The 21,110-nt window shown below is 41.2% G+C and overlaps 1 protein-coding gene across 1 annotated transcript in view; it reads right to left on the bottom strand.

The window, feature by feature from the left end:
• Positions 1 to 12,669: 12,669 nt before the first annotated feature.
• The window catches only part of nrip1b (nuclear receptor interacting protein 1b), a 40,593-nt gene continuing 32,152 nt past the window's right edge, over positions 12,670 to 21,110 (bottom strand). The window contains exon 2 of the mRNA XM_020934557.2: positions 12,670 to 18,313. Within this exon, the coding sequence (XP_020790216.1) occupies positions 14,407 to 17,928 (3,522 nt within the window). The 5' untranslated portion in view covers positions 17,929 to 18,313 and the 3' untranslated portion in view covers positions 12,670 to 14,406. The remainder of the gene's footprint in view (positions 18,314 to 21,110) is intronic.

The following is a 21,110-nucleotide window of genomic DNA, read 5'->3' on the forward strand; positions in this document are numbered from 1 at the left end:
AGGTGAATTTGAAATATAAAACGTGAATATATGTATTATTTTTGTACATTTGCATTTGCATAATGCAGATATTGAGCATGTTGAGCCCTGTGAATATGAATTCTTGAGCCTCTAGCAATGTTATTGTTTATACCATTGTATATTACATAGTATATTTGGAAAAAAAACTAAAAACAAAAAAACAACAACTTCAGGTTTACTTATAGATCTATGGGTTTACTTCTTCTTGACAATTGATTATCTTTGACTTAAGCCTATTAATCGTGTGTTTAATCATTTTTGCATTATATTAGCCTATGGGTTTCTGAATTTAGTTGTTTGTTTGTAAAACTGTAATTTATTTCTGTTATAGCTTCTTGCTTTTTCCTTTGCATGTTTTCACAGCACTAGAATTTTCTGGTGGAGGGTCCACCACCTGCCTTTCTCATTGGAGGTGTTATTAGTTTGCCTGAAATGTTCCACAGATTTGACATTATCTAGTGACACACCAGGCCACACCAAGTTACAGGTCAGATCTGTGGAGAGGCACTTCCACTGTAACAAAGCATGTTTTTCAAGGTGTTTTAGGTCAATAAAGGCAGCTGTAACTGAACAAATACAATGCAGATCAGGGTGATCAGATATTCAAAATTCAAAACTGGGACACACCCGGGGTTGGGAGGGTTGTTATAAATAAAATTTTGAAAAAAGCCTGTGACATTGTCTATTCTCACTTGTGGGTCAGTAGATAATCTCAGGGATGACTGTTTGTGCATTTCAGAAAAACAAATATGAATAGGCTATATTTATCTCTCTACTGTTGGTATCAAAATGGTAAAAAATGTGGACAGCTGGGTCAGTTCTTGTGTAAAACTGAGACAAATCAATGGTTTTGGATAAATCTGCTGGGACAGGGGACACGGGGCTCAAAACTGGGACTGTCCTGATTAAATAGGGACATTTGGTCACCCTAAGATAGATATTTTAATGCTACTCTGAGAAACATATCTAGGCAGTGCAATAACATATCCACTGAAAACAGGCACAAGGCGTAATGTCCATTAGATCCATTAGTTTTCATAAAGCTGCTTTCTATCACTCATTTCCATTTTCATTCTTCTCTAACACAGCCTATATGTTTTGTGTATAGGTCTATCCTGTATTTTTACTCGACTATGAAGTAAAAGCTAGAGTGACCTTTTTCAGGACCCAGTTTTAAGACCTTTTTGGCTTGAGGAGGTGCAATCAGTATCCATTCCCTATAGACTGCACGTGTTCTTGAAGTAGCTGATAGGAAGCCATCATTCAATGTCGCTAAAATACACATTTGGTTATAGTTCATTTTGGTGTTTTTCAAAATAGGTTAGTAAATAGAGAAAAATAGGCAGATCATGTAGACCTACTTGAATCTAAGATGTAGATTGCACAACTACAACAACGCTTTGGCAACTTTACCAAAGTTAGTAGGCTAAATGAATTATGTAGAATCCTAGAAAAATTCAAAGTGGGATAGAAACAGTGGGCATTCAAATCTGTCAGCTGTTATTAATTCAGAGCAAGATGGAAAAGAAGAGTCCTCAATGGAACTGGGTCAGGCTTTGGATGTTCACGAATAGCATTGTTGTCATAGTTATAACTGAAGCCCTCATCATGCTTTGTTATCATGAACCGTGTCATCTAACTAGAGCATATAAATATTAATAGGTAGGGTAATAATTTGTCCTGATGGGGGATGCATTTTGACAAGCTCAAATTGGAAGTTGTGCGGTAATCTCTCTGTGACTTTTTATACCAATTATTTTAAAAGTATGAATAGAATAAGTATATAAATGACATTACAATAGCTTTATATTATATAGTGTTATGTTTTTGCAGCGTTGTATTGTAATTCAGCGACTGTCCAGCAGATGGCAACATGTCATTTCCATAGGACTTAGGCCTTGAATAATTAAGAGCCAAAGATCTATTAGTTAAGAACCCACAGCATCTGCATGAACGTAGAAAAATGAAATAATTAATGTAAATCGGTCATAACTGCGAGTCAAACAGAATGATGAATCAGGGCTAGATGTTAATCAATATTTTACTTTGCACACATAGTGGCTGCACTGGCTGAAGTTAGAAGAGTAAAGTTTACCTTACGCACACAGAAGGGGACGGACACCTCCTCACCCACAGTTTGACCTCGAGGCAAGAGGTAGAGCTATCAATCAGAGACTGTGGAGCGCTGTCAGGAAACCAATCAGAAAATAAGTTGATGAATCAATTGGCAAAGTCATAGAGTAGTCGGTGTAGATTGGACCAGGCTGACAGGCTGATATAAAGGACTCTGACTTGTTTGTTGAAGATCAAAACGGATCCTGAAATGAAGCCTGCGGGCTGTGTGATAATAGCTTCACTCACACCAGGACACCGAAAATCCCCTCGCTGTCTGTCTAATTCAGTAATCCACCATGAACGGGACACGCCGGATGACATCATAACTTAAAATAGTTGAGTTACACAAATGTCTCTGAATGGAGCTCCGTGGGGTGCCCGTGCATGGTCTAATCTTACCTGCGTGGGCCACTAATTCTAATGTGAGTGTGAAAGGGAAAAATAGATGTAGCCTATAAAGTGGTGCGTGTGAATAGTGGAGTAGGCTATAGCTTTGAGGGCCCTTGATGAAGAGCCGAAGGATCTGCTCTGCGGGGGAGGCTGCCTCATCTTCAGTCTTAACATTCTGGACATGCACAAAACTTAACTTACTTTATCTGCTGTATAAGACTATTTGGTTTGGAAGTCATCCAATTTTTCAAGGGTTCAATTCAACCATTTTAAGGACATTCACTTGAAAGGCGCACCCACCCACTAGGCAGAGGGCATGTGCAAAAAATGTCAATTGAGTGCAATAACTAAATTAGCAATTGGCCTATTTAAAGATGCACTATGTAACTTTTCGGTTGGGTGTCCATCATCTTCTTGTTTTTATGGATATGATGTAATTGCTCTGCTTTGAATTTTCCATAATAATAATAATAATAATGATGCATCAGTTTTATACAACACTTTTCAAAGACACTTTGCTGAGCATTATTCATCCACTCGTTACTCGATGGTGGTAAGCTACTATTGTAGCCACAGCTGCCCTGGGGCGGACTGACGGAAGCAAGGCTGCCAATCTGCACCATTGGTCCCTCTGACCACCACCATCACTCATGCACACACCACTTTCATACTAGGCAATGTAGGTGAAGTGCCTTGCCTAAAGACACAACAACAGTTTTTGCGACTCCCGCCCCACTGTGGCACCTGGTTTTCCCAGAGGTCTGTAGGTGAAGTACTAACCAGGCCTGGCCTTGCTTATCTTCTGAGATCTGACAGGATCAGGCTTTGAAAAGCTGGTGTGGCTGCTGTCACAGTATGACATGAAACAGCTCTTTACAGCTTCTTACATGTATTCAATTAAGGTGGTTTTATTGCTCAAAACTATCTAGAAAAGCAGGAATTACTGTGAGTGGGGATGCCTCTCCACAGATTTAACCAGTAACTTGGCCTGGTTTGGTTTCCATAATAACAGATGATAAAATATATTTTATAATCCTAAAGAAGTAGTAGAAAATATGGTGAGGTAGGCCATACTTTATTGTTACCATAGAAAAGATTGCTATCTACATTTAACCAATTTTTGAACATATCCATATCTTGAAACAAACTTTATTGATCCACAAAGGAAATTATTTGGACACACTCACTCATTACAAATAAACAGCAAAAATAGCAAGGGCTTAAGTGACCTGCTACCATTCACTCAGGCACTCAGGTCAGAGTACAGTTTGGTTAGGACTTGCTAGAGGATTAACAATTTAAATAGATGGATACTTTATTGGCCATGAAGGAAATTCAAACATAAAAATATGTATGCATGTTTTTAGGTTTAAGGGGAAAACTGGAGTAAGATGATGGAAACTCCACATACTGCCACCATCCTGCAAACAGAAGATGCATCCAACATACAACAGCTATGGTAATTTTTAATGCAATAGTAGATGAAAGCTTATAGCATAACAACATTAATTAGTCAATTTATGCAGATGACTTTCGTCTCATTCTGGGATTTCAAAGACTGCCAGTGCCTGGGCTCCAAAGCTTCAACATTGTAGAATCATCATGCATTAAGTGATATATATTTTCTTATTAACCAAGGGCTTCCGGCAATTATATGTCTCTGGATCTGGCTGACAAAGCTTCTTACAGTATTATCTGCAGCGTTGGAGAATGGGCCATTGTGCCGCTCTCTGTATGAAATTGAGTTGTGTCCATTTATATGAGTGTAGTCTATCACATAATGGTTTTAAATCTAAATGACTTGGCAGTGACTGTGAAGTTTGATATATTTGGGCCAATTTGTTCTTAAAGCTCTGAGTGTATGATTTCAGGCGTAAGACAAAGTAAAAGTGTTTCAAATGCAAAGTCAAAATCTACTGGTTTAGTTGTAAAGACACTTCCTGAAAATTAAATCCTGTTTCTAGAGTAAATACTTGTGGTTCTGCATTGAAATGAAGTCACAGTTTATATTATGGGTGCAGTTAGGGTGACCACATGTTCCTCTCTGGCTCCTGTCCCTCATCCAACTTTTCATTTTTCAGTTATCATAGAAATCATGGTAATATTATTTTTTCTTGCAAAGAAACCAAGACTTGGGTGCAGGCCCGGGTCTACAGGGGTACTTTTAAAAGTGATTGCACCCTCATTTTAGGTGTGAAAATTAATGAGACTTCATGGTTAAGCATTGTCTCTACACTCCTTTGAAACCCCAATACATCCCCAGTCAGTTTGCTTGAGGGGGGGGACATTTCTAAGTCCCCCCCTCCAAAATTAGGCCGTACATTTCCTTTATCATCAATTTGCATCAGATTTTATCCCTATTTCTCCCAGTTTGGTAGTCATACCCAAACTATTAACCAGCAGCAGTTGACTACAGATGTAATGTAGAGACCATGATGCAAAGGACCCTAGGTTGAAATGACTCTGAATCTTCCCATTGAATTAGGTTAATTTTGAGAAAAATCATAGAAATGAGGGAACATAGGGCTGTGGGAACATAGGGCTGACCCCGTTTGGTCTCTACCCCTGTCTGCTTGGATACACTGGCATTCAGGGTTGTTATATGTTGATACCCTTTGCTGTTCCCATCTTCCAATCAACTGACAAAAACTAAAAACAATACGGCGTTATTGCAATCTATCCCTTTTATTTGCAATTTAAATTTTGATTTGGTCATCCACACATATTAGATACAGGATATATGCATCTTCACTGACCCCTTGTGGCTGGCATTTAGATTCAGTTGTCTATCTTGCAATAATACAGTCTTTTGTATATTGCTCCTGATATTGTAATTGTAACTAACCAACTCACCATTTTGTTCCTAGACTTTATTGGTCCTTTGGGGAAAATTGTCCTCTGCATTTGACCCATTCTTCAACCAGCACCTTTAGGGCAGCTTGACAAGAGTAGTGGGCAACCGCCATGCAGTCCCCAGGGACCCATCTCCTGATCCTGAAACAAAATCCTGAACAGGAGAACCAAGTTGGAAGATTGGCCTAAAGCTGGTTGAAACCTAGAATGCAAGTAACAATTACACACTGACGAATTCTTTAATCTTATGTAGGGCAAGTTGTAAATTAGACAAAGAGTGTTGCACGCTGGGAGTTGTGTTGCTAACTCGCATTTGATATTAGCACATCTATCACTAATGTTATTATGTTATCCACCTGAGAAACACGAAAAGTGCCTGGCAAACACATATTAATGTATTTTGCTGCAAACAGGCAAGACAGCAACAATACCCAGTTCATTTAATTATAAACAACAGTGATTGTGTCCTTTCCTTTCCCTGGGTTTTTCTCCTCAGAGTGCAATATGAGCATTGATTTTATGACAGGGTGAAGAATGAAGTAGTTAAAGGCTGTCGTAGCTGGATGTAGTGCATCCTGACAAGATCTGTGTTTGTGAGCAGTCTGGCCATTTTGCAGGTTTGTAATTCTTATTATGGAAGACATTTACTCTCGCTGCTCAGGGCTCCAGCAATTACCGCCTGTTCATATTTATCACACACATACTGACGCTTCTTTAATTACTACCCGGTTACAAGCACACTGTCAATTTGGATTCTTCAAAATCCACATGAGAAAATTACCAAGTCAAGCTCCGATTTGTGCACTGTTGTTATTGCAGATGAGGTAAAACTTATATTTACTGCTATTAATTACAATGTACTAATTCTGTACCTTTTTACTGACATATATGACTTTAATAAATGTTACAGATATAGGCCTGAAACATGATATATCACTACAGATAAATATTGTGATAAACGATAATACTGAAACTACTTTATGCCACTGACTCAAAGCAGTACGTGTAAATATACTGTAAATAGCTGAATGAACTAATAATTAGCCTTAAGTTATTTATTCAGCCCTCTACAGCTCTTACGTTATTACATAAACATGGAAAAATCTCCCCATTACAGCAAAGAAATTGTCCACACAATAAATATTCAGCCCTAAAATACATTGTTCCAGCTTTCATACACTGAACAATAAGTTGATATAGTAATTATAGTGACAGGCCTATCCAAATATTGCATTTATTTACATACACGTTCAAAAAATACACATAAAGGTATTATTATTATTAAATTCGTCATTATTAGTAAATCTGTGTTTTGAATGTGGAGAAAGGAGTGGGGTGTGGGAGGTTTTATGTTTTGTTTTTGTTGTGTTAAATTTCCAAAACAGGAAACAAATGTCATTAATAATTATACTTTAATTGATTTTATTTTTGGTAATCATCTTAGTCCACTAGTCTTGAGCTAGATGTTTTTTTATTCATAATTTTTAACTGCTGTGATTTCATTGGATACTGTTTAAATGCCACATGGTTAACCTTTTGTTCCTGTCTCTTTTTTTTCTAAGGTTAAGGTCGTCCGATTACCCAAGAAGACCAAAGCTTCTGTAACTGCTCCACCCTTTCCTCTGGTGAGTATAACAGGGGCACTGTTGCTCTTTGCTGGCCTCACGCTGGGTGGAACATCAGAGCACAAACTCAGAGTTAAATCTGGCGTGCTCTGTCGTAAATGACCCTCAGCTCCCAGCCCAAAGTTCACGTCCCAGGCCGGTCCGAGCGAGACGAGATGACACTGAACTGGCCTTTCTCATTCTACCGGGGATTTCAAGAAATGTTTACTCGGAAAGTTCATGACCTGCAGATCAACCACAATGTCGCTGTTTGTGATGAAACTTAGGGGAAATTAGTGGCTCTGATTTATTCTTCCTCAGAAGCGGGGGCAGGAGCAAAATGATGGATGGGAACAAAGTGAAAGAGAATTAGAGAATTATTGACCAGCTTTATAAATTATTAGAGGGAGCCAATGTTGTAATATGGTGTAGTGTATACAGCCATTAGCAATACCGCCATTCCCCTAAATGAACTCTGAATCAGAAACGTGTTGTGTGCCTTCATCGTTTGTATAACCAAAAATGTCAGAATTTTGATTTTGAGAGAGCCCCACACAACTTGGAAGTGAATTTGACAGGTTTTCATGTTTTGTATTAATCACTTGGTTTGGTGGGATAGTACTTCGTAGTGGTAAACATTTATCATAGTTTAAGATCAGTCAAGTGGTAGTGTGAAGTTTTTGAAGAGACAGGAAAAAGACAGGAAGTAGTGATGTGTTCTGAAAATAAATCTTATTTATCTCATTAGTACACACAGTTCCATCTCAAATTCAGGGACAATTTCCATACAAAGAAAACATTTTTCACATATTCTGAATTTAATAATAATATTAGTCAAGTAATAACTATTGTGTAAATTTGATTATTTTAGTCTTATATAATGTAGTTTCCAGTAATATTTATGGTCTCTGTGTATGTATGTATGTATGTATATATGTATGCTACACTTGAATGTAATCATGTTGACTACACTTTAGTGAAATAACTAGTCTAACCTGTCATATGCACTTTACTTTATGCAGCCATATACTACAGATGCCAGTACTGCTGATGTGGAGGGGCTATACAGACAGCAGATTGACATGGCTAGTTGTCCCCAGCCAGTTTGTAAAACATTTACCCTTGTTCTTATCTGACATAGCAAATATCATCCATGTTCTTTCAGTGTCAGGATCAGGATCTCTCAAACTGACAGGCTCTTCTGGACTTCAGGGACTCCCGCCCGCCATCATGAATATTACATTACATACATGCATTACGCAGACTTTTAAATAACTATAATATTCCTGCACAGATATTAACTACATGTTATAAACAGTGTGGGGAAGTAACTAAATTCATGGGCCAAAAATAGATATTCAGAATAGTTTATTTGAGTAACTGTATTCCAGTACTTTTACTCTTTCTTTTGGTTTTATTCAGAAAAAGTGATATTTATTAGTGATAAATAAATGCATAAAATGTGGTGAATCAGCTGTTTTCACACTATAATATAATGCAACTCAGTGTGAAACCATTTTAAGTATTCAGAATACAGAGCTCATATAAAACTATAACTATATATAAAACAAAAAATATAAAAGCATGCAAAATATCTATTTTAATGCAGGTATTCAGTATTCTATAACTAAATACATTTTCAAAGATTTGAACTCTTTTTAAAGACAAAATAATAAGAGATGCATTTACCTTCAAAACTGTCAGTGGTGTTCCAATGGTGACTCCTATTGTCTTTAAAAGAACCCAGGAAGTTAAAGCAAAACAGAAGACAAAATGAATGTTTTGGATTACATTTTTAAAGTATTCTTCTCAACAGTGCTTATAAACTGTATGTCTTATCCAACGATTGTCAGCACCTCTACTGTATAATGCTTGCATCCAGCTGATTAAAGCTTTTCTATTTGAGTAATTATGCTTTCAAGCTCTCACTGGGAGACTGTGGAGAGTAGCAAGGGCCACGAGACATAATTGAAAAGAGGCACGTGCGATATTTACTCCAAACATTAGAAGAATAGTCTTAAAATTGTCACGCTGGGGGAGGAGAGGACAGGAGAGGGGGGAGGAGGACCACAGCTGCAAGACAACAGTTGATCCCATCCCAGGAAACAGGATCAGCAAGGTCACTGTGAGAAGGGGCGGGCCAAAAGGTCACGACCTGAGGAGAGGGGAGGGGTTAAGGAACAGACTTCACATGAGACAGATCTTCAAAAGGAAAGGGCCCAGTGGGGGGAGCAGCGAGGTTGAGAAAATAAACGGTTTTGACCTGGTTTGTCAAAGCACAGTTTCCCCAGGTGTTTGGCCCTAACCTCTTTATTGTGTGATGGCAGCCGTTCTCGTGAGCTGTGAGGGCGGTTGAATGGGCTAGATTTGTAGTGCTTCTCAAGGCAGCAGAACATCTTGGTATCTTAAAGGTCAAGTGTTCTAAATGTTATTTTTATCTCGTCCTTGTGACCTGTGCATGAGGTGAACTGATTTAAACCGAGATAAACGCTAGTCATGGTTATATACTGTGATCTCTAAATGTTCAAAGATTAATTTGACAAATATTCTGAATAGTTACACTTTTAAATTATTTTTATTTTATTATATCAGGGAAAAGGAACTGTGTAGACACCATGGACTGTATGTTGTTGCAAGTCTTTCTAACTGGCTCAAAAACTTGATTTTTAGTTTTAAACTAAAAATGTGTACGTTTTTTACATAGACATCACTATATGCTACTGGTATTATTAATTCCATTTTCACTATTATTTATTCAAGCCTCTACTTCCTGTGTTTATGTGACAGTAATCGCTATTATTGCCTCTTGTGAAGAAACATTTTTAAACAAAAGGTAAAAGAATTGAAAACTATGACATCACAAGGTGGAACAGAGCATTTTGAGCTTTGGAGATGTAGACAGACTAATAATAAAGGATTATCCAAGTGTGAATGAATGAAACCAAACACAACTCCAGGTATGTTTTTGATGAGATAACAACTTTATAACATGACTTAAAGGTCACAAGAGTAAATTTTGCATAATATAGGACCTTTCACTTATATGTGACAAATACGTCTGATACAACGTCAAAGTCCAGAGTCACTTCATACACGTTGACAGGACGATTTTGATGTTATGGCATGCTTCTGTGAAAGTTTCCCAAATGCCCTGAAAAACTCAAGTGTGTGTTTGTTTACATAACATGTGAGGTCAAAGGTCAGATGGTGGCAGGCGGGAGGGTGATCGAACATCTGTGGGTATTTCTATCACATGTGCTACAATGACCATTGATTATATGTTGTGCTGACTCTTATTTGACCTTGATATAGGAAACAGCAGTGACATATAGATGCAATGAGGTAGAGGTTTTGTATTATAAAAACAGATACAATTATGATTACTCTTTAGAAAACTACTTCCGTATAGTATTTTTAAATATGTAATTTCCACTGTAAATGTCTCTAATAATACTAGACTAATGTTTGAGCAAATAAATGTAACATTAAATATAGCACAGATTCTGTAATTAGACCTGTCACGATAACACATTTTGACACATTGCTACAGAGATATACGGCAGTAATATTTAAACTACTTTATGCCACTGACACAATAATGCAAGATAATCCCAGTAAACCATTTTTAAATATAGTATAATTAAAAAGCTTGAGCTACAACAAATAAACAGTAGAATGACGCAATAATTTCATTCTTCTATAGCTCAAACCTTATCATATTACAACAAAAATACCTCAAATCTTCACACCTTTACAAAGGAATACACATGTACACACGATACATTTTGAGCCTCAAAATATATTGTTCCAGCTTTCATATATTGTGCGATAAGTCAATATACTGTAGTACTTCTCGTGACAGGACCATCTGTAATGTTCAACAGCAATTCACATCTGGATGCAAGGTGTAATAAGTACAAATGTTCAAATAATTTAATATTGTTAACAAAAAGCTATCCCATAGATTTGCAGTGGAAAGAGTAACCAAAGTTTTAACACAAGTAAGAGTACTGTTACTTTAAGAAAATACTTTTACTTCAAGTAGAAGTAAAAGTATGGCATCAGAAAACTGTTGTAACTGAGCACTACCTAGCTCTGTTAACAACGTTTAACTTCTGATCTCAATAAAGCTTCTACTTTGTACTATTTCACAAGTATACCATTTGTCATTGGGTTGTTTGCTTCAGCACTGATACTTTTCAGTGACATCATGCTGGGGGTGTTCTGCATACAGCTCTATTGGCAAAATGTTTTGGAGTTACCATGGTGACTGAATGCACAAATTAGCAAACACAGACAAAAACTGTTTTAAGAAAACTCAAGATGAAATACAAAATGGATTTAAACAGCACATTTCCAGGAGCCTGTGATCAATACGAGCATTCATGGTCCAGTTTTGGGGGTTTGATTTTCAACAAAAAGGTGAGAGTAACTTGTTTAACAGCACAAATCATCTCACCTGTTGAAATTCCAACCAAGTCAGCTCTTTCTGATTAGGTTGTGTTAAAATAAACCTTAGATTAAACTGAACTTGAGTAGCAGCTTTAGACAGAGCAGTGACATCAGCTGCAAAGTACTAATAATAAGCAAGTGCAAAACCATGATTTGTACTATAGTGTACTTCTAAGACCTTCTGACTCTTTGTTGGGAGACCTCATGTGCTCTACCTCTGTGCTCACATCCTCTCTGCCCTGTACACCAGCGGGTCAGAAAATCAAAGAGAAACCAGAGACAAACAGCCGATTGTCAACTTCTTACACCTTGACCCCAGTTTAAACTTGTGACTTTTGCTTTATATTTACCACCGCTTCGGCAATCGCAGGAAATCAGGGGGTTAGCGCTGGTTCAGGCCTTGATAAGAATCTTGAAATGGAGAAGTTCGAGGAGGGTAAAGGTTAGCAGGAGTTTAAAGAGTGTGTAGTCAGTCATGGGGAGGATTAAATAAAAGGGAAGTGGAGGGGGCATGGTTTCAAAAGTGCACCGCAGACAAAAAGCTGTCTGTTCACAGGACTTCATATGCAGACCAAGTGCAAGGGAAGTTTAGCTTGAACTTGTCTTCACCTTTTGGGCAGTACAACAGACCGAGGTGTATAATCCTCAATTACACTACAGTTACATTTAGTCGAGTAACTTTTTGGAGAAATTATACTTTTGTAGTGTAGGTTTTGGACTAATATATATATATATATATATATATATATATATATATATATATACAGTATATATATATATATATATATATATATATATACTACTACCATGTAGTAGTTTCCAAATTATCAGTACTTGTACTTGAGTAACATTATTTTAACATTAATTAAACAACATTATTCTTACTTGAGTACAGTTTGTGTCCACTCTACCCACCTCTAAACAACAGGATAAAATATATATAAAAAAACTATGCTGCATTAATGACGCTTATGTTATTCTTATCTGTGGTGTTTTTTTGAAATGGTGCACATCTGGACTTCTGTCTCCACGTGTCTTTCCTGCCTTTGTGATGGGACCAGAACCAGCCCAAGAGGTACAGGTTTAAGGGAATACAGGACATCCTCCCACTGCACTTTAATAAGACCAGTCTCTTTGAAGTTCTCTTCAATACGAACTACCTCTATTGTTTAAGTCAGGTCATTAGACTCTTATCACCCATTGAACAATAACAAGAAAAATGCAAACACCATCCTGCATTTTAGTACTTTATTTTGGAGATATCAGTGCAAATGAACACCAAAAAGAAACATAAAAAAATGACATTTCAGGGCTTCACATGAGAAAATGAAACGTCTTTTGTTTGTTGCTACAAATGTATTTGTCAGATGCACAATGCAAATCTATGATTGTACGTCAATCCCCCACTAGAGCCCCTAGCTCCTTCACAGAGCTGTTAACCAGTAACAGAAAGGAAAATCACAAAAATATTTAATGCACATTTTTTCACATATTTGTCTTTTTGCTTAACAGTCTGTGGTTATTTGTAGACTGTTCATACTCTAACAAACGCTCTCTGTGATAGAAAAGACCTATATTAAGACTTGACATTGTCCCCAGTCACCAGGAGGGTACACAGGTAGTTCCCATGCGTCTGCATGCAACAGGCAGCAGTGAGGAGTCAGACATTGTTACACAACACAGCGCAGGATAGATTATCATTTACCACATAGACACATGCAAAAAACAAACCAACCAAAAGATGGGCATAACATCCTCTGCCTTTATATGTACACTTGTATGCATATAATTCCTATTTACAGGGCATTAAAAACTAGGATTATATCTTTTCTTAAACATTACAAAATAGTCATCTTCCATACTGAAAGTACTATATACACAAATACAGAATATTTAACCATAGTGAAAATGTATTCATCCAAGAGACATATTCCATATATGTAAATATTAAAAAGATGACAAGACTTTATGGATAAAGTGGTGTGAAATGAACCCATACTAAAAAATACAGTACAATCAAAATGATGAGCCAGATACCCTCAGCACACCTAAACCGGTGATTTTTTTCAGAGGCAGAACTATCCAGCTGGGCCTGTGGTCATCTCTTTGTATCATGCAATTATTTTGACATTTCTGAAGATTAGAGAGCCACAAAAGATAAATCACAATAGAACTGAGTAAGAAGTAATCACAATAGCCAGACCCTCAACAGATAACAATAATGAGAATGTAATAACATGCTATTAAATAATTCTCCAAACGCATGAGTTCTAGTGCAAACTCAGGATGCATCATAACAGTGAGGGGGAATGAACTAAATGAAGCCACATGCTTGAGAGGTGCTAGTTTAACCAGTACAGAAAGAACCTGTCACATGTAGCAGCCTTTAACTGTTGCTCTAGAAACCTGCTTACACAGTTGCACCACACTGTTGACCCATCTGCTCAAAACTGCTCAGTCTGAAAACACAATACCCTGAATTTGCACTGTCGAATATTGCCCTTTAAAATAAGTGTCAAATAAAGCCCATGGCAAGCTGTGACCATGCAAACCTCGATGTGCCCCATGAAGCTACTGCAGCCAATCAAACGTCCTCCTCTGAAACTGTCTCGTGATTGTTCAGATCATTGTAATGCGTTGATAGTTAAAATAAGAGAAACTATGATTTGGACACTAATGTGGTATAAAAATGTGTAATTAGTTAAAAGAGACTGATTTTAAAGGAGGACTTTTGATACTGACGAAGCAATGTTTAACTCACAAGGGTGTAAAAGAGCTTTCAATGAATTAAACAATTGTGGAGGCTTTACTGCAATTTCATGCCTACAATGTATAGAACATAAGAGGCAATGCAAATATGCAATTGCATAAACAAAAACAATTACTGTTGTTTGTCTCATCAAATCAATTTGGCAAGTCATTATAAAAAGAGAAGTACTATATAGTAATGTTTGAACAGTTTATAAAACCTCTATTCAGATGATTGGCTCAGCCCTCGGCTCTTATGGCTGTGCTTGTCGTTGTGGGGAGGTGATTGGGTGCGGGAGCTGTGTTCATAAGCATGCAGGTCACTGATTGGCTCCTCTTTGACTCGGACCACAGACTGAGTGCCCTCCGCCTGGTCCTTCATGTCCTTTCGGAGCTGGAGGCTGCCCTTCTGCAGCATGTAATAGAGGATGGGGTTAGAGCGAGACAGTCGGGGGGAATCAGGGTTAGAGTCACAGTCCTCCTCCTCCTTCTCTGGACCACTCCAGCGGCTTGGGCTCTCAGGCTCCTTTTTAACCAGAGTAGGTGTGTCCCGTTTTTGAGAGATGGGCCATGGGGCCGGTTGGCGCCCCCACTGGGTACGACTGGGTCCATCAGCAACGGGTGGGGTGGACAGAGCTCTGAGATGTCCTGGTGGCCCAGAGCTGAGGGGTCCATGTGGGTGCCAGCTGGGCAGGTTCAGGAAGTTGTGATTGTGAGCAGGCTGACAATGAATGCTGCCATTAGCTTTACCATTGGCCTGCAGCACAGAAGGGCTGGGAGCTCCTCTGGACTGTTGAGACAACTCTTTCAGGCAGTTGTCAGATAAGAGCAGCTGCTTGAGCACATTGAAGCCCCGGCTCTCTTTGCTCAGAGTCTCATTAGGAGTTCTTCTTTGTGGAGCTTCGTCTGCTTTTGGACTCCTCCGCTGGTCCAACTCCTCCTGAACACCAGGAGAAGCAAAAGCCAGGCTGCAATGTTCTACTGCACTGGGAGAGTTGCCATTGTTCAAAGTGTCAGTCAGTTCGGAGCAAAGACGCCTCTTTTTGGGACTGGGGCTCTGATAGTCCCTCTGCTCCTCTTTCACCTGTCTGAGCTGAGGCTCCACCTGCACAGCAGCACTAGTATAGTAAGTGGCAGTCTGTTGTTTCAGCAGCTGGCTGAGAAGGCCATATTTTGCTATGACCTCTGCAGGCCGGGGCTCTGTTTTTAGGTCTGGCTGATAGTCAGACAGAGAGCTATTCTTCTCATAACTTAGTCTTTTCCTGCTACTCAGTTCATCAGATGTGCCAGACAGCTGCACCTTCTCTTCTAAGTTCTCTGTTTTGACCTTTACATCTAAAGCAGGTCCATTGGAGCTGTCACAGATGATGGAGGCACTAGGACTCTTGTCATTATGGCCCCCTGACACCTCAACGCTCCTACGACCACTCACAGAAGGCCTGTCTTTGCGGCTAGGTGTGGAGGCAGCAGAACTGTTCCCAAGGAGCAGCTGCAATACTGTGCGCCGCTCCAAAAGGTTTTCAATCTGGGAAGAAGGGGGAGTGGGCTCTTTGCGGCTAAAGGGTGTGGAGCTGCCAGAGGGTCCTTCTGACAAAGGTGTAGTAGTGGTCCGGTGTACTGGGGCATTGAGTCTTTCTAAAAGTGCAAGGGGTCTGTTATCGAGCTCTGGATTTAGTGGTTTAGCAGGAGGGATGGGGGGAGAAGATGTGCCACACTGAGCCAAATTCTGCAAGAGTTTACTGGCACTAAAGCCGGGCTCAGAGGACTTCTCTACAGGAAATGTTTTGGATTTGCAAAGATCTAATGGACTGGACTGGACATGAGGTGAAGGGTAGGAATACGGGGAAAGGGCACCGCTTTGTTCTCGACTCAGTGGGTAAAGGGGATGAGCAGGAGGGCCTGGCCGATTGGGCGGACTATTTGTACCATTTTCATCCCAGGAAACCAGACCTTTTGACTGACTACGAGACATTGTGGCCATAGTAATATCAAGAGGTAAATCCTCATTACTAACCCCTTTGTTTGCTATCTCATTATTTCTGCGCTCAAGAAGGAGCTGCATAAGGGTGAGTTTAGGGTGGGATTTGAGGTCAGGGCTCATTTCAGGCTCTTTATTCCTAGAGAGCACTGAACTGGTAGGTTCTGGTTTCCACTTGTTTATTAAGGACTCAGTGAGTTTGTCAAGGGAGGAGGTAGAGAAAGACAAGGATGAAGAAGTATTAACAGTGGCAATAGCAGCGGATGTTGGAGAAAGAGCTGTGGAGGACTGAGCAGAGGGTTGAGGTGAGAAAGCAGCTGGAGCAGAGGGGAGCACAGAGGAGGGAGGGGTGTGGGAGCTGGACAGAGGGTTAGTTTTGGGGCTTGTGTCACGGACGCTTATGCGACTTCTCATTGAGAGGTCAATAGGAGAACAGCTCGAGTAGGAACTCTCAGCATCACTGCTGTCTTTAGCCAGGCTACGCTCCTGTGTGGAACACTCACTGTCAGATGTCACAGAGGAAGGGCCACTGGGGGGTAGAACACCACAAGGGTCCTCCAGGTGCCCATTTTTTGTCAGTTGCTTCTGATTGTTGTGATTATTCAGAAGCAGCAGTAGTAAGCTGCTACATGTCTGTGGAGGGCGGGTGGGGCGGGAGTCAAAGCCCCTCTTCTCCCTTGGTGTATGGCTGTAACTTTGAGAGTGAGTGGGCGGGGAGCTTTGGCTATGACTGCGAAGCAGAGAGGGGCTCTGTGGACTCGACAGGCCTGATCGAGGGAGTGTTGTTGTTGATGTCGACATACTGTTTAAGGTTGTTAAGGAGCTTAATGTGTCTGAGGCTCCAGGCAGAGTGCCCCCCACACTAGGTGGTCTTTTGTCAGGACCATGCTGCTGGTTTGCCATAGCTGCCAGGCGTTCACTGGCAGACCTTCCAGAGAGTTGGGCTTTGAGGGCATGCTCTCTGGAGTACTGCTGGAGATGGGCCTCACTGGATAATAAAAGAGCCAGCTGACTACAGGCCACACTGGGCTTTGGGGAAGGTGCGGGACTGGAGCGGATTTTCACCATGTTGGCCACAGCCTTCAGTCGCTCGGCACAGGACTCTGAGGGGGGTGTGGCACTGTGTGCAGAGCGCGGGGACTCTGGGGGGCGGTCTTGGCTGTGCCCTCTGCGACTGTAAGGCGTGTTGCTATGATTTTGCAGTTTGTTTTTTCTCATAAGACCTTTCAAGCGGCTCGAAGCTGTACCATACACAGGGAGTGGCTCCTTTTCTGCAGGGGCCTTAGGGGAAGGAGAGGTTTCCCCCGGGGGTTTAGTAGAGTTCTGGGACATAGCTACACTCTGTAGACGTGAGCTGAAGGACTGCAGCAAGGAGGCTAACAGGGTGCTTTCACCGGCATGAGGGGACCCCTCCAGACCTCCATTTTGTATGGCCCCTCCTTGACCGTTCATTTCAACTGAGGGCGAGCTTATCCGCTGGCTTGCTGAATCATTCCAGGCCCCAGAGCGCAGTAGGCGGGCCTTCTTTAGGTGCTGTGAAGCACCCAGGGAGGGCCCATTGGTTCCAGCGGCTGGAGCAGTGGGTCCATGTGTAGGCGGTCTGCCCCCTTTATCCACCTGCTGCTGGTTGCTATGGGCAGCCTCAGACCTCCCGCCTACCGTGGCCCCAGGCCCGGCCACCACTGGATGCATCAGTAAACCTTCCAGATAAGTTAGAACAGCTGAATCCTTGTGTGTCTCAGGGCCAGGCTCCTCCCCATGAGTCATGTTCAATACTAGGATCCCCTCGTATAGTTCAGTACTGTGAGCGGAAAACAATGTCCACTAGGTCATTTGGGTGACAGAGGTACGTCCCAAATATCAAAAAGAGCGTTTGCTGGGGTTAAACAGCTCAGATTAGATCCTGTGAAGTGGGCCAGTCAGCTCTATGTTGAAACAGCCTTTGTAGGTGAAGGCGGTCTGCTGCAGGTGGGCCTCCCAGGCATTGTTGTATGTCGTTAAACACAGCACGCTCCCAAAAGGCCCAGCCCCAGGCCTAAGAGAGGAGCTGGAGTGGAGAAACCAGGATGTAGATGTTTGGGATGTCTGTCCAAGGCTCGGCTGTGGTTCTGCCAATGGCGCCTTTCAGCTTTGCAGACCTCTCATTTGGGACCTGTGGGAGTGAGCGATAGGCAGAGAAGAGGGAGGGAGAGGTGGATGGAATGGAGAGAGAGAAGAGAAAGTGTGTGAGAAGCTGGGATTTGCACAGCACTATATCACATTCATTTCAGCACCTTGTCTGCCATCTCTGTTACTTAGCAACATTTCAGATTGACTGCACACGGCTCCTTCTCCTCAGCACTCTCCCCTCTCAGCCACCCAGCCGACGACAAATGTAGATTAGAACTGATTGGATCCAAATTGAAAATTCAAGCCCACTACCTTGAAAACATTCAGGTCTTGAGCTATAAGCCCCTCACAGCGATGTCTTTCAAAAGTGAAGGGTCTTATGAGAGCTGTGAATAATTTCTTATGCAGCTTGTCATTTCAGTGGATTATCCCCCCTACCAACACCACCCCCTGCTCCTTATGCACTTGAGATGCAACCTTCAGTATGTATGAAGACGAAGCCTCCCACCCAGTCCCCCACATGTATCTGAACAGGCATTGAAGCATGACTATAATAACTAGTGGCTATTATTACACAGGTTGTATAATATAAACCTATTCTTTTTTTGGATATGAACATACACATTCTTTTTAGAAAAACCTGAAACAATTTGCTGCCTTTGCTTGTTGAACACACTTCCAGCTGCTCATCTCCCAGCAGGTTTAAATGAATCATTTCAAACCTGTTGTATGTAAAAGAACAAAGTGGTTTAATAGACAGCTTTTAAAAGGCAGAGGAATAAACGCAAAAACATCAAAATAGATATCCCCACACTGAATCTTATGTGCATTTTGAAGCTGGGGGAGGACAGAGTGAGAATCTGTTGCACCTGTCACAGCCCACCCCTGTCAGGGCAGAGTCCCTGACACTGGGGTGACCAAGGTGCCAGTTGCCATGACAGTGTCAGTGGTGCTGCCCTGAGCGACCTCTGCTGTGAACCCTGTCAGCGTGGTTTCTGTGGATACAGGACACCGCAGACAGCCCTGGCCGTCTCATAAAGGTTAATTAATACAGAGTTTCCACCTCGCTTCAGCTGCTGTCCGTGTCCTTTCCTGGTGCTGCTCTCACCTTCGGTGTCCACTGAGTGGACCAACATCGCAGGTCACACAACAGGACACTGGACAGCAGTCCTTGATAATGATGAAAGGCTAGGGCAACCCACGCAGTTGCTAGTTTAAATACTTTGAGATAGAGCTGCAGTGAAGCCAGAAAAAGCTGCCTCTTAATCAGGCAGAAATCCAACCTTGTGGTCCAAGTCCACGGGCTGGCTTGACAGTAAGGGCAGTGAGGTGCCACTTTAATGCCACCAGGAAAATGAGCAGGGATTAGAACTCGACTCAACCTTATCTGAGCACAATTATGTCTACTGGGCTGCAGGAAAACAATCAGGTCTTCTTTGTTAGCGCCTCTTCAAAGTCAGTACTACAGACTGAGCAAATGTTTTCAAATGTGAAACATGGCATTGCACACAAAAACTTCACTTAGATTGGCTCATCAGTGTCAATTACCTTTTGAAGGCCACCTTAAACTGTTGACCTACATCTGACAACAACAAAAGCCAACCTGGTCACACTGGGCCATCTGACGTCTGCTGTCATGCTAATCTTAGATGCTCAGGATTAGGGCTATTTTCCCGCCAGTAAGCTTAGTGCAATTATAATAGAAGGCCCTGTAACACTGTGTTTGATCAGCATGGTAAACATGCACATATGTTTACCTTCAACACAGCCTGGAAACCGTAACTGATGTGGCTTGATACAGCCCCCAAGATAGAGCCAGAAAATATAAATGGAAAAAGAAAGACTGACACGGTTTCAACATGGAAAATGCTGTTAATCTCTTTACTGCTGGCAGTGAACCTTTGGAATTACAGTTGACCTTGTCTGTGTTTTTGCCCAAAGAAACTTCAATAGAGCAGACAAGGCTGCACAGGGACACTGCACTGAATTCATTTATATACAGCACAGCTACTGCATACTCCATCTCACATAAACTACAAATAACTCTTTCAACAAAGTGGGGACCTTCAGGCTCTTGAGAGACATGTAACAACACAGCATGTATCTCAAAGCCCTGGCACAGTGCAAGGGCAAGAAGAAATCTGTTCTTTTCAGCGACAGTGCTCTGTTAACAAATAAATGACCTTAATATAGGAAAAGCTGTCCTCTATAGAGAGCCCCTAAAGCACTGGGCCCTCCTCCCTTCCTTTCTCACTATGTGTGATCTGTGCATTACTATTACATTATCTTCCCTGGTGTATACATTGAAAATGACCTTACACATCTGTTAACATGTCATCTCATTGGTGGTGGCACCCAAAAAGCCTGACCTCCACCCCATCCCCCACTGTGGGACACCAGAGGGCCAATGAGCAGCTCCACACTTTCTGTGGTGATTATCCATTATCCTTGACAATGTCAGCCAATGACAGAGCAGGCACAATCCTAACGTGATTTTTACCTCTACAGTGGGCCGTACACATGTGAGGATGTGAGAGGGAGGCCAAGTGACAGGAGAAGGGGAGAGCTTCATCATCCCCTGGCCGCTCCACTCTTCATTTATTACTGTCTGTCTTGCTCTTCTTGTGCTTAAAGACGGGAACAGGAAAGGTCACTGCTCTCTCAGCCACTTTCTGAGATATGAGGCATTACCACAGAGTGACATACAACTGTGCCAATGCAGATGTCATGGATTAGATTTGGACAAGTGACCTTCTCTGGCTCACCAACCTTCAGATTACACACACTATCACCCGCACAGACATTCTCACCAAGCACAGCACTGCTCCCGCTTTATCTAT

The sequence above is a fragment of the Boleophthalmus pectinirostris genome, unplaced genomic scaffold (genome assembly GCF_026225935.1).
Source record: "Boleophthalmus pectinirostris isolate CB_2022bp ecotype Guang Dong unplaced genomic scaffold, ASM2622593v1 HiC_scaffold_12, whole genome shotgun sequence".
NCBI classification, from domain to species: Eukaryota; Metazoa; Chordata; class Actinopteri; order Gobiiformes; family Gobiidae; genus Boleophthalmus; species Boleophthalmus pectinirostris.